At 37.5% G+C, this 12,999-nt stretch overlaps 1 protein-coding gene across 1 annotated transcript in view; it reads right to left on the reverse strand.

Moving 5' to 3' along the window:
* Nucleotides 1-3,570: 3,570 nt before the first annotated feature.
* SLC15A4 (solute carrier family 15 member 4) overlaps nt 3,571-12,999 on the reverse strand; it is a 30,661-nt gene continuing 21,232 nt past the window's right edge. Inside the window, exons 7-8 of the mRNA XM_080405751.1 lie at nt 8,301-8,459; nt 3,571-4,968 (exon numbers count right to left, since the gene is read on the reverse strand). Coding sequence (XP_080261877.1) covers nt 4,820-4,968; nt 8,301-8,459 — 308 coding nt within the window. The 3' untranslated portion in view covers nt 3,571-4,819. The remainder of the gene's footprint in view (nt 4,969-8,300; nt 8,460-12,999) is intronic.

Here is a 12,999-nt window from a genome sequence, read left to right on the forward strand (position 1 = left end):
TCAAGTTAATAGTTACTACTACTTAAATACGCTATAGTCATTTTGTGTTGATACATGGTATTAAGGGATCTTCCATCACTACAGCAGGCAGAACAATTCAAGACCTGGGGGTGTCCTCACAGTTCAGAGCCAAGAGAAAACTACTCTCGGAAAGGTGATGGGTTAGATGGGCAGAGAGCGCTGCACAGCATTGCACACGCAGAGACAGTCAAGTATGGCTCACAGCTTGCAGAAGGCATGTCATCCGTTTGAAGTTCCATCTTCAAAAGACTAAGCAATATTTACCTTGTATTCCTTTGTTCATTAAAGAGTTCTGTTCCCTGTCAAAAGTGATTTATGGACTCTGTTATATCACTCAATCTCATTACTGACTAATACTCCCTAGTAAGGGGGATGAGAAGTCTTATCAGTAAAATACTGTATGGTAGCAATGCAGCAGAGGAATACAGTGTTGGAGTATGTCTACACCGCAGTCCCCATGTCTACACTGCAGTTTTTGTAGAACAGGTCTCAGACTGCTGGTTGGATGCTGACAGTATGTACTGTCATCTGCTGTGAAGCAGCGGAGCCAGCCAAGGATCATCCACACCGAGTTGTGCTGCAGGTCCTCCGATTCCTAGCTAGCTCAGGACTGTCTACAGAAAACGCAGTCACAGCTCAGCTGAGCACAGATACTCCTTCCACTAAAGGGCATCCATTAACGTTACAATCGTATTTTGAACTTACTGTAGGAGAATGTTCTGATAAAGGAAGCGTGTTTAAGAAAGATAATAAAAGATACAGATAAGGGAGTATAGAATTAATCAAAGAATGGAAAGAAGAGCAAGCATCCTTCAGGATATAAAGGAGCCACTTAAACTTGCTAGTTCCTTCTGTTCTGATCGTTCCTCAATACACTAGGTTAGTCTATCTCCTTTTCAAGCATTACTACAGCCACTGGCAGACTGTAGTCAGTGGGATGGATTGTAATTAATTCCCAATTGCGTGCTTGTAAAAGTGTAATGTTTCTCATCCTTCTTTATGATCTTTTAAGTCCAACAGACTGTAGGTTAGAGATTACTAGTCACATAGTAAGGCTCATTTGAAAACCACTGTAACTGGATCCAATTACTGAGTAACTAGGCTTTGACAACTATTCTTTCCAGTGACTTACAGAACAAAATCTATGCTGTGAATACTGTGATGGAAAAATTGATTCCAAGATGGAAAGGACTATTAAACCATATTGTGTACATGACAGGAAAAAACACCCAACGGCCCGATTATATTAACTGTCACAATCTTGACTGAAAGTGCTGTTCATTGCTGAACTTAGTGCTACCTGGAGCAAAGTGCCTATTTGCATACTTACCATTTAATAGCTTCTGACCTTAGTTCTCTTTTCTTGCCTTTCGCTGCAGTTACACCCTTGCTCTGTGGCCAGCAGGTACGACGCTCTCAGGTACGTGCATCATTCTACCAGCAGCGCTGAGTGTTGGTCTACAAATTCTCTGCTTCCTCAGAAATGAATTTGCATCTCAAGCTACTGACTGTTCAGATGGAAAGCATTGCAATCTGCTTCCCCAGAGGGCCTGGCTGCAGGAACGTAGCTTCACCTGCATATAAACAAAATCACTACGATAACATTTTTCAAAAAGCAATTTCAAACGCAAAAAAAATAGTAAGAACTCCATGCATCTTTTAATACAGGTTTATTGTTAAGCTGACACTTTGTCTGACAAGTGTCAGCCCTGAGCAACTTTTCTTAAAAAAACAAAACCACCCAAACAAAACAAAAAGCAGCGTTGACTACAGGCTTTTAAGGGAAATATTGGTGGATGCCTCAGCTACTGTAATTAAACTCACTCTGGAGGTTTACATCAGCAGAAGAAATGAAAAAGACTCCCCTTTTCTGATATTCAGTACAGACCATAGACACAGAGGCATGAGAAAACAGGTCCTACTGTACCCTTGAAAGATCCAGTTACATGAGTAGTGCACCCACCTCAAGCTCAAAAGAAACACAGCGTCCCAGGCACCCATTTTTCATACATGATGAGATTATAGCTTGCATAGGCATTATAAGGTACACCCTCATTCTTTTAATAATTCTTCATAAGTCTAAGTAATGACCTTTAATCAGATACCTGCTGTCATGTTGAACAAGTACTTACTTTTCAATGTTGTGCTTTGAATTTAAGACACCTGGAAAATCAGAGGCTTAGAAATGTCCACTGAGGTGACTCCTGTTGTACTGGAACAATCTAAGAAGTGAATGTAACTACATTAAAACTGTACACTTCAAGGTATTTCATTAATGAGGTGCAGTGCTCAGTCACAAAGTTAATTGATTAGTCATCTTTCTGTGACTGGAGTGGCAACACTAAAAGGTAAGGCAGGGAGGAAGAATCAGCTAAGCCTTTGAGTCACAAAAAGTCCTTATCCCTTTGATGAGGAGTGTCAGATTAATCTTCATAAATGGCCATAATTACTTCTGCCTGGAGCTCAGCCAAGTCATTCCAAATAAAAATTAAATTATACAACTGATTGCATGTTCAGTCTCATCTCTAGAGTGTTAGAACCACCACAGCCGTACAGAAACATGCAGACATTTACTGTACCTTGTAACAGGGTAAAAGACATCTGTCTAAATATTAAGCAGGCTAACCTAGTATTTATTATCTTTTCCCTTAAATAATAGCTTCACTAAAGCTTGCCCACACAGATGTCACAGTTCCTGTTAGACACCTAGCTTCTTTGGTAATCTGCAGATTACTCTCCATTCTTCATTAAACTCAGTTTTAACTATAATCGGCAGACCAACAGCAGATAGGAGATCTATGAATGTTGTTGAACAATTTTAGATCTTGGGGAAAAAAAATAGTGCAATTAATTAAGTTCACTTACCAGAAAAGTACACAAGACACCAAAGCTGATGACATCTAACACCAGAAGCAACACTCCTCTTGGAGGTTCTGAGAACAGTACCAGCCCTTCAGAAGAAGGAACACTTCTAAAAGCAAAATCTTCATAAATCTAGTAGCATGCTGCTTAGTGGACACAACCCAGCTCTCTCTTGTGATTATTTATGCTTTGGAAATTAATGAAATAAACATGCAACTAGTACAGATTCATCCCGATATCAGAAATGCATGATGAAACAGCATACATTCAAGAAAGAAATTATTTGGTCCCCATATATCCCATCTGTTCCTTGTGCAGCTTATACCATCTTAATATTAGTCTTTTTTAGCTGTTTATAAATGGGATATTCCAGAAGCATAGCATACGGAGCTTTTAAAGTTAGAAAAGGAAACTAGCTTTTCCTCATATGAGATGTTGCTTATGCTTTTCTTTAGTTATTCCAATTTTAAATCATACTAAGTAATGCCATAGCTGAAGCATCTACACTGATTTATCTGGGCAAAGACAGAACAGCTTGTATACTGCAATATTATCTGACAAAACTAATAGGATGCCAGCATACATTTAGAAATCTAATAGCATTCCACTGTATATTTAGGAAATAAAGGCTAAAGAACAAAATATTTTTAGTATCATTTTATTCACCTAGAAACAAAGAGTCAAAAGTCACAGCATGGAAATTCATTTTATTTTGTAAACTCATTAAAAAGATGTCCATGTACAAAAGGAGGACATTTTAACAACATAAATGCAGACAAAGGAAATTATAAAAATTCAACACATTAATAAAAAGTTGAGTTTTTATTTTCTTTCTGCATAATTCCTTGCGTCTTCCACACCAGCCTGCACACAATCTTAAGTACAATTGTTAGAAACATGAAAATCCAAGAGGCTGAACATAAAACTATTTGCTCTGCTATAGGAATGTGTTGCTGAAAGATACAAACCCTGTAGCATGTTAGCTAGAAGTAAGACACAAGACTGAAGGAATTGGCTGAAAGGCTTCTAAATTGTTATTGCGCATTCATCTTCTGAGAATTCAATCTCAGGTTTTTTTCTGCAAATATTTAGAATATTCTTTAGGGAAGTAACATCGTTAGGCTGAACAGTGGTTTGTCAAAAGATGTATGTTTCCATATTGTCCTAATACATCTAATGCAGATTCAAAACCAAAAACATTTCTGAAGTAAAAACTTTTCAGTCCCACCCAGCGTTCATTCTGCACCAAAATTTACAGCAGCGACATGAAAAGCTACTGTGACATATAACTCAGTCTTCAGTATTGGATACTCTTGACTGCAAGTTTGGACTTAAATCCTTGAGACACTATCAGTGAAAGGTCAAATATAAAACTACATTTCTTTTTAATCTGAGATAATCTGCAATTTAAGCTGTCCCTGTTTCTCCCCCCCAAAATGACTCTCAGGATTCCAGATTTTTTTCTTGTAACCACTACTTGAAGTTTCCCTCAAATGTTTTCTTTCCTGTGTCCTCAATGTAAGCTTGAGACTGTTGAGTGTTTCTCTAGATCTGCTGTTCTTCACCAAGCAGAGTTCTTCAGTCTGGAACGATCCATGTCACATGTGACTCGTTATATTAATTTTCCAAGCGCAAGCGTCCCAACGTTCAAGAGTTAAGTAAACACCTCAAGGTTCACAAAGAGCAACTTGAATGCCTAAGATTTCATACGCTTCCGAGATTTGTGTTTGTCCTCCTCTAGGACGTAGTGCAAGAAACGAGCCCCGCCAACATAAGGCACTTACCTATGTTACACGAGAAGGGGCAGGGGAGAGAACTCTCGTAACATGCAAGTCTAGGAAGAGTCTCACTGGAGAAAACATAAGATCTCGCAGACTCGGGGCGCACTGCCACTTTATTGTGTGCTGCCGTAACAAAGTCTGCTCTGTAACAGTTATCAGATCCTTCCGTTGGCAGCCACTTCATTGATCTTCGCTTTTTGATGATCATATTTCACAGAAACAATAAGGAAAAGCAAGAGGGTTGCTCCTTGGATAGCAGCCAGCAAAAAAAAATAATAGTTTAATTGGCAGCCATTAATATTACCTAGAAAGAATTGGGGGGAAGAAAAAAAAGTTAATAAAGATTATACAAGAAAAAATGTCAATCCTTTCAAGCTTAAGCAGTGAAGACTTTTATGCAAAATATGGGCAAAACTTAACCAAATCCCATTTCCATCCAACAGCATAGTTTCATTTTTAATTATCCAGAGCAGAAGATGTAACTTCTGAGGAAGATGCACACAGCACAAGGATTGCTTTCTTTTGTGCTTCAATGCCTTAAAACAAGTCAGGTCCATAAAGGAGCTGATACGCTGTTACTATATGATTTCTTACTCAAAATAAATTGCTGGAAGTTCCTTCTACCACTGTAAGACCTTTGTGCAAACAAAGTCTATATACATAATAGCACTGGGCATGCTTCATGAGAGCCAAACGAATTTTGAAAGGCTAACTGGCTGATAATCTTTCTTTATTTCCCCTCTGCCTCTTTTTTTTTAAGTCTGTTTTCTTATGCTGCAAAATTACAATGCTCTGCTGACTCAAGATAAAACAGCTAAAAACCTCAATATGTATTTCCATATATAATTTACTTTCTTCACAATGTAAGGAATAGAGATCACTTATCAGTTTTTGAAGGAGACAACTCTTTTCAAAAGCAAAAGAAGAAATCGTCCCTGTGCTGTGGCCACAAAATGGACTTGAAAAAGAAATTTCTGCAAATAAAGCCCTGGATAGTAAACTGTTCAGAAACAGCTCCCAGTGAAATGCAGAAGTCAGGGTGGAAGCAAAGCTACACTCATAGAGGCAAATAACTTAAAGCCTTTACCATTTTCACTAGATACATTTTTAAGGAGCCTGGAGCATACAATGTAGTGATAAGGCTTTAGTCAACGGAAAAAAAGAAAGTCTCTTGTTTTACAGCTTAATTGAAACTGGTAAATGTGATTTCTTCTGTGTTTTTTTCTTTTTTTGTACTACATATACTGAAGAGTCCCCTCCTGCAGCCTTTTTAGCCCTGCTGAACGCTACATGGTCTTTCTGTATCTGGAAGCCTGTACCTCCCTTCTCTACTAAGTCAAAGACAATATTAAAATAATTTAAAAATGAATGCTATTAAAGGAAAAATTTGGCAACTCTGTAGATATAAATAAAGGAATTACTGAGACTTTCTCTCTCAGACTTCCTTTGGAACAAAGTTTAGAATTCATGAAAACATACGTGGTTTCTTTTTGGTTCAATTCACCTTTAACATCCCCTCGAAGTTGTTATAACTTAGTGATTTCTACCACATTAAATAATGTTAAATTAAGAAAACTCATTGCTAAAACATTATTCCTGTATTAAAAAATGTGCGCTAACTATTGCTGTACTTCCAAGAACAATATATTGTGGCTCATTTCCAACATGTCACATGAGCCACAGCCAATTGGACCATTATGATTATCAAAAAGGTTTAGAAGACAGTAAAAACAGTGAAGTATACATTGATCCCAAAAGGCTATAAATGTTCAGATTAAATTACTTTAATTACTGAAACTTAAGATCCAATTAAATGAACTTGCAATAAAATTAAACAGAGTCTTTCCTTGACATTTAAAATACAATATACATGTGAATCTCCATTTCAAGAGCAGACGTGTTTAAAGAGTAGTGATTATCCTTTATGAGATGGGATATTAAACCCATGAAATCTCAGTTTTTGTAGAGAAGTAACAATCATTTCAATGGCAGCAACCAACACTGAACTGCCAGCAGAGTGAACTTTCTCGGTAGATATTGGGGACAGTCAGTTTCCTCAAATGACACCAGGAGTTAGCACAAATACCAGAAGCTTGGTGCACGTGCTTATAGTTATACAGCATCTACGGAAAAATTCAGCAGTCATTCATTCATAAAGACTCCTCTTTACAAGTCCTGCCCTGGAAGACCTTAGTCAATTTTAGATGTGAATTTGCTAACTTTCCATAACATTATACTAAATGAAAATCCGAGTTAGAAACAGTTACTGATATAAATATTTAAAACAGTAGCTACTATGGATACTACAGATCAAGACCACCCACGGAGTGCTGCAGCCTTCAGCCTGACATACAGCTGCTGAGAAGGCTCAATTCTGTATTGTGTCTTTGAACTAAGAAAGGTAGAAATCCCAGTTCTGACAGCTGTCCGAAGGACAATCCACTGAGCTGACCAGCTTATTCAAAAGAGATGACCAGTGAGTCATGAAAGGTAACATCTTCCAGTTCTAGCCAACTCTGGATTTTACAGAGGGAATATGAGGCACTGTCTTCGCCTAGGCTGCAGCTGCTTCAGAAAACAAAGGCAAGAGCCTAAAAAAAGCACCATCAAATATCCAAAGGCAAGAGCCTAAAAAAAGTACCATCAAATATCACATATATTAATTGGAAAATTACAGAATTGCAGAAAAAGATGCTCTTCTAATTCTGAAATTGACTGGGGAAAAAAAGTCTCAACGTGATTAAATTTTCACTTGGTGAGCTCACAAGGCTACTTGTCACCTTTTGCAGTTTTTTTAAAGAACAACTTAATGCCACAAGTTGTCATCTTTGATTTAAATGTGCTGTTGCAGACAACACTGCTTTTTAGTTAGCATGCAAATCAAGTTTAAATGGCAAATTCTTTCATACCAAATTTAAAGTAAGCTTAGGCTGTACTTTTAAGCCACATATACACAGTAGGTCTGGCATACATTTTAACTTTTCATGCTCCTTCTGTTGGAACTCATTAGCCCATTGATGATGGTATGATCTTCTGAAATTCCCAAGGTGCCACCTACTGGTGCCAATAATTATTTTTAACTTCAACTGGCAATAAAAAGCAGACAATATGTTGGACTTTTTAAAAAGAGTATAAATAGCTAGCAGACAGAAATGCAAAATTAACTCATGGTAATTTTGGTGAAGTCTCTTGAAACTAGGAAGCTGAATAGTGACTAAGAGAGATGGGTACATTTTACTCCCCACAACTGCAGAAAGTAATTTCAGTACTTTACATGAAATATATTCTTCTTCCACACATAATTTAAATATTTTGTATTAAAACAAAAAAATTTCTAAGTATTATCTAGTGATGAAATGCAGTTAGCAGCTGAGCAAGTAATTGACAGGCCTTACAGAGGCAAAATACTACATGCCTATTTTCCATTCTTTCATGAGGGCAATGTATCATTTTGCACAGTCACGTTACTTCATCCTTACATGCACAATGAAACTGTCTTTAACAAAACAGTAGACAAATTTATATTTTTAAAATAATAACTGTGCTAAGACTCAACAGTTCCACATGCTTGATGCTTAACTGCTTCTGACAAAGCCTTCTACTTCACAGACTATGAATACACTGAAAATAACTTACCAAAATCTGTGTGATTACTCATCCAGCCAATTTCTTTAATAGACACCAGTGCCAACAATCCAGAGCCAACGAATGATCCAATCCCCGAAAAGAAAAAGAACAGCCCCATAATAGCACTCTGCATAGATTTGGGAGCAGCTGAATATGCAAATTCCAAACCTGTATTAAAAGATAAAAAAATGCTATTGGAAGATCTAAGAAATAATAGTTGTTCATTCTAGTTTAGTGCTATACAAGTTACAGGTGTATACTATTTCTGGTATATTAATACTAGCCTTGGATTTCAGGAGACAGGGACTTGAGGTAGTGAATCCCTATCAGTTCCCAGTTCACTCTATTTACTTTATGAACCCTGTTAAAAGTCATCAATATACCAACCCATTAAACGGACAACATATGAGATGCGCAGTTTGATTTTATTAATATTACATGGGTAAAATCAAGAAATCTTCTGAGGCAGCATATTAATTTTTCTGTCTAAAATTATCCTCAAATAAATTTATTAAACTAACTTCAACCTGGCAAGTTCTATGTCCCCCCTGGCACTTGTTCCTGTATTGCCTGGCTGTTGTGCAGCGCTCACAAAGCACACGGCATTCCCTGCTGAGAACAAAGTCCCCTGGAACTGAATGTCCCTCCTGCACTGACCACAAACATTTATCTCTCCCAGACTCAGTGTCTGTATCTCTGAATGTGCAGACAAGAGAAATTAATTGTAACTGGAAAGGCAGTAATTAGTTTTAATAGAATTTTGATCTCTAATTCTGTGAGCTTTGAGAATTGCTTGCTAACACACTCTTCTTAAGACTTGTAGAAATGGGACTTCAACTCTAAAACTATACTTACTCAAATTTCAACCAGTAAAACAAAGAAAAACATACCAGTGACAAAAATTTGAAAATCTGTGTTACTGAATTTGAGTACCAACAGAACACACTGGGTTAGGCTCTGCCTGGCAAAGACTAATGCCTATGATTAACTCTCCCTTTTAGAATAATACTCCTGTCAAAAATCAAATGGGATTATTCACAAGAGACAGTCAAATACATTCTGTGCAGCGCTTTTTCTCTGACAGGTGAAATGCTTGTTTCAAAACAGTCTGCTTCACACTGAAAATTAATGCTACCTCATCTAACATTCTTCTCAGTAAAGAGAGCAGTAAGAGACTTGGAAATGGCACAAATCTTATGACTTGCGTAATAAAGGTATGCTTTATTTACACCATTACCGGTGTTTGACTTCTGCTGCTCCAAACAGAGTCTAATAGAAACATACTGGCATTTCTTTTCACGAAAAGGCTTAATACTTCAAGCCAGACAGGTCGATGTGCCTGTTGTGAGGCTTTTTTTCCTTTGCAAAACATCAGAACGGGCCAACAGCAACCTGTCTGTACTTCCAGACAGGAACTGAAACATTCTCTGTGCAACTCAGCGGTGTGGGTTCCTGTAAACACCAACCCTTAGAAGAGAATCGCTGCAGACATGGAGAGAGATCTGCAAATGGGGAAGGGGGGGCAAAATTATATTTGAGAATTTAGAACTCAAATTTGTTTCCTAGGTTTTGCCACTAATAAAACAATTTGGATTTTTGAAGGAGTATTTATCTGGCCAATCTCACTTAAAAAAAGAAAAGAAAAAAAAAAAAGCAGCAGTAGACTATTCTCAGGATACAGTAGCTTGTTTTGTAACCTCTTGTTAAGTTACCATAGCTGCCGCAAGGCTCCAGAGTACCAGCCATTACCAGGCTTTTGTACATTCTGTACAAGTTAAGCTCAAGCATGTTACATGAAAGGATCTGGCCCATTGCTTCTCTTGTTTATTTTACAGATATACTGGATGCGAGTGTTACTGCTGGAAACAGATCTTAAGGCTCATACAAAACCCAAAATGGGTGGAACACTGCACTTTTTGCAAAAAAAAAAGGCATGTTTCTAAACTTGAATAATGTTTCCAACAGCCCGAATATTTAATCTGGCATAAAGAATATAAAATCTTTTCTTTGCCTTCAGAGATATTTTTGCCTGCTGGCAGCCATTGATAACGATTTCACGCTACCTCAAACAAGCTGTTCTGAAATGAAATTCTCTAGTTGGTGGTGTCGCGTGAGATTACGATTCCCAGTTAAATAAGGGCGCTTTAAGAGGATTGACAGAATAATACAAAAGATTAACGCAATGTGTGTCATCTTTTTAAAGGTACCTCAAGTGTAACTAAAGTGGCTTAATAAGAGTATGCTTAGTTTTACAGTAAACAAAAAAGCAAGCATATGTCTCTGCTCTTAGGACATTTAGTCCCCTTTTGTTCATCATAAACATTTCCAAATCACTATTGTTTTGTAACCATTAACACTGCTTATTTTAAAGCTGAATTTCATAGCACAATAGATGCCTTTATCAACTTTTAATATCAAATTGTTAAAGTATACTCTATGAAATCTTGAAAGGCCTTCTTACTAAGAATTCAGTTTAGATAACAATTAGAAGGCAGGGAAAAAAGCTTTGTAAAACAAATAAAATGTAAGTGTAACACACAAAGCAATTAAGATCTGCATAGAATTTCTGGTCAAAGAAAGAAGCATTTGCATTTCTCCTAAAAAAACTGACCAACAGGTTTTGAAGTTATAAAGCTGTTGGTACAGACCCTGCAAGTGCAGAACAGAAGAGTATTCACATAAGAATAGTGTAAGCCTTAAAGACTTCTTACAAAGTCATCCACTAAAGAGCTGAAAAAAACAACCCTCAGTTTGGAGTTCAACAGAGGATGCATCAAGTCCTTGACCTTTCACGACCTGCAGACAGGTTTGTTATTTTTCCCTTGGGAATACCTATAAACTAGTAACAGTGCCTGACAAAGAAACAAGAATGTGTAAGAGGGAAGAAATTTACTTTTGCATGAAGACTTGCGTTTCTGATAAGTAATCTGTTTATCTCAGTCCAGATTTAATTGTCACAATCACTAAAGTTGTAACTAAATGTAACTCATTTTACTCTTTTGATAAAAATGCTAAATACAGCCTTAGTTTTAGTAAGTAATTCAATTAACAAGACTTCCATCTTGAGATTTTTGTATGTTAGGATTTGTGATGGCTACTGTTCACACATAATGAAATGTATTGTACTATCGGACAGCAGTTACTATGCAGATACATCCTCTAGCAAAGGATATGTACCAAATGCACTGCCAAAGCGTACTTTCCATTTAAGAATCTAAAGTGTTCAGTGTCTTGGGACTCCTATCAGGTATCAGTGACCTCAGACCTTCAGCCATTCGCCACTTAATGGGTTCATCTCCAATACCAACTGCTGCACTACAAAACCTGAAGAACTAGGCTTTCAACTGGTGCAATACAGTAGGACCTTATTTCCAAATGTTGCATTTACTGTCAGAAGAGTTTGGGCTAGGTGCTGGTTTCCAGGTACATGCCCTGTGCATGCACAGAACTAACTGTTGGAGGACGCTGCATTCCCATTGCAAATGGGACACTCCCAGCAACCTGGTGTGAGACATCAACCTACCCTCCACCAGGAAGGAAAGAGTACATTAGTGGGGCATTTGAATGCAAACCACAAAACTACAAATACACGCAAATCAAAGCCATATCTAAAAAGAATTCCTCTAACATACTGAATAACTAAAGTAGTTTAATATGTGATCGATACATCTAATTCTTCCAGTCACATGAAATCCCAGGCCAGACAGCTAGAAGAAAAGCTTACAGCAAATGAGGAGATAGAAAAACAAAACAAAAAGCCACACACCACCTTTTCTTCTACTTGCCAAGCAATCCAACCACCTTTGTTTTATTTCCTAACAACTGTGATGACATGTAACCAGAAACCTGATGGAGAAGTTCTCTGTTCCACTAAGAGGGGAACAAATGGGCCACCAGACAGCTTGGGCTACCGCCAACAGGACGTTAGAGAATCTTATTTGAATGCACTGGGCTTGCCCAGAGTGAGGAATGAAAGTAACCTCCTGCACGGAAACGAAACCAGGAAATTCTGTTACAAGAAATCGAAGAAAAAAGACCTATATGTAATCCCAGTTTAAATGGATGATCTTCAAAGTTCAATATTCTGAAACAGTACTTCGACACATTAATAAGTAACTATAATTAAGCAAATACTAAATGATTTTTAAGTCAAGCCACTGGAGGAGTTCCAATCAGGGAACTCTGCATTCTATTTAAGTAGGATCAGAATAGCTACTTCTACGATCATGACGGGTTTCTTACTGGTTGCTCCCAAGCACTAGGCATGCAAGCACTGTGCTAAGAGACTCACAATACCCTTCCACTGTTTAATCACAGTACACCTGTGCTAGGCATAGCACAGTGACAACAGGTAAGTTGCCTGTGCTTTCCTCCTGCTAATGAGCCCTGTGTGTATATGAAACAGACCAGAAAATAACATTTTGTAGTTCTATTCACCCTCTCCTCCCACTTCACTTTCAGCTTAAAAATCAGTATAATCACACAGCTGTCCACGACACCACACAGAACAGCATTAAGAAATTTAAGATCTGCGTTTGTTGAAAGGCAAGATTTTGAACAGTGTTTTGGTTTCCCTACTATCACACTGAAGTATTAAAACAACTATAGAAAAATTGATCTGTAAATAAAGCAGATGATACTGTATAAAAAATAGCTACTTCATTACTAATATTCACAAAAAAAGTAGTTTAAATTGAGCGTTACAAAT

This window comes from Falco punctatus (assembly GCF_963210335.1).
Source record: "Falco punctatus genome assembly, chromosome: 1".
Taxonomy (NCBI): domain Eukaryota; kingdom Metazoa; phylum Chordata; class Aves; order Falconiformes; family Falconidae; genus Falco; species Falco punctatus.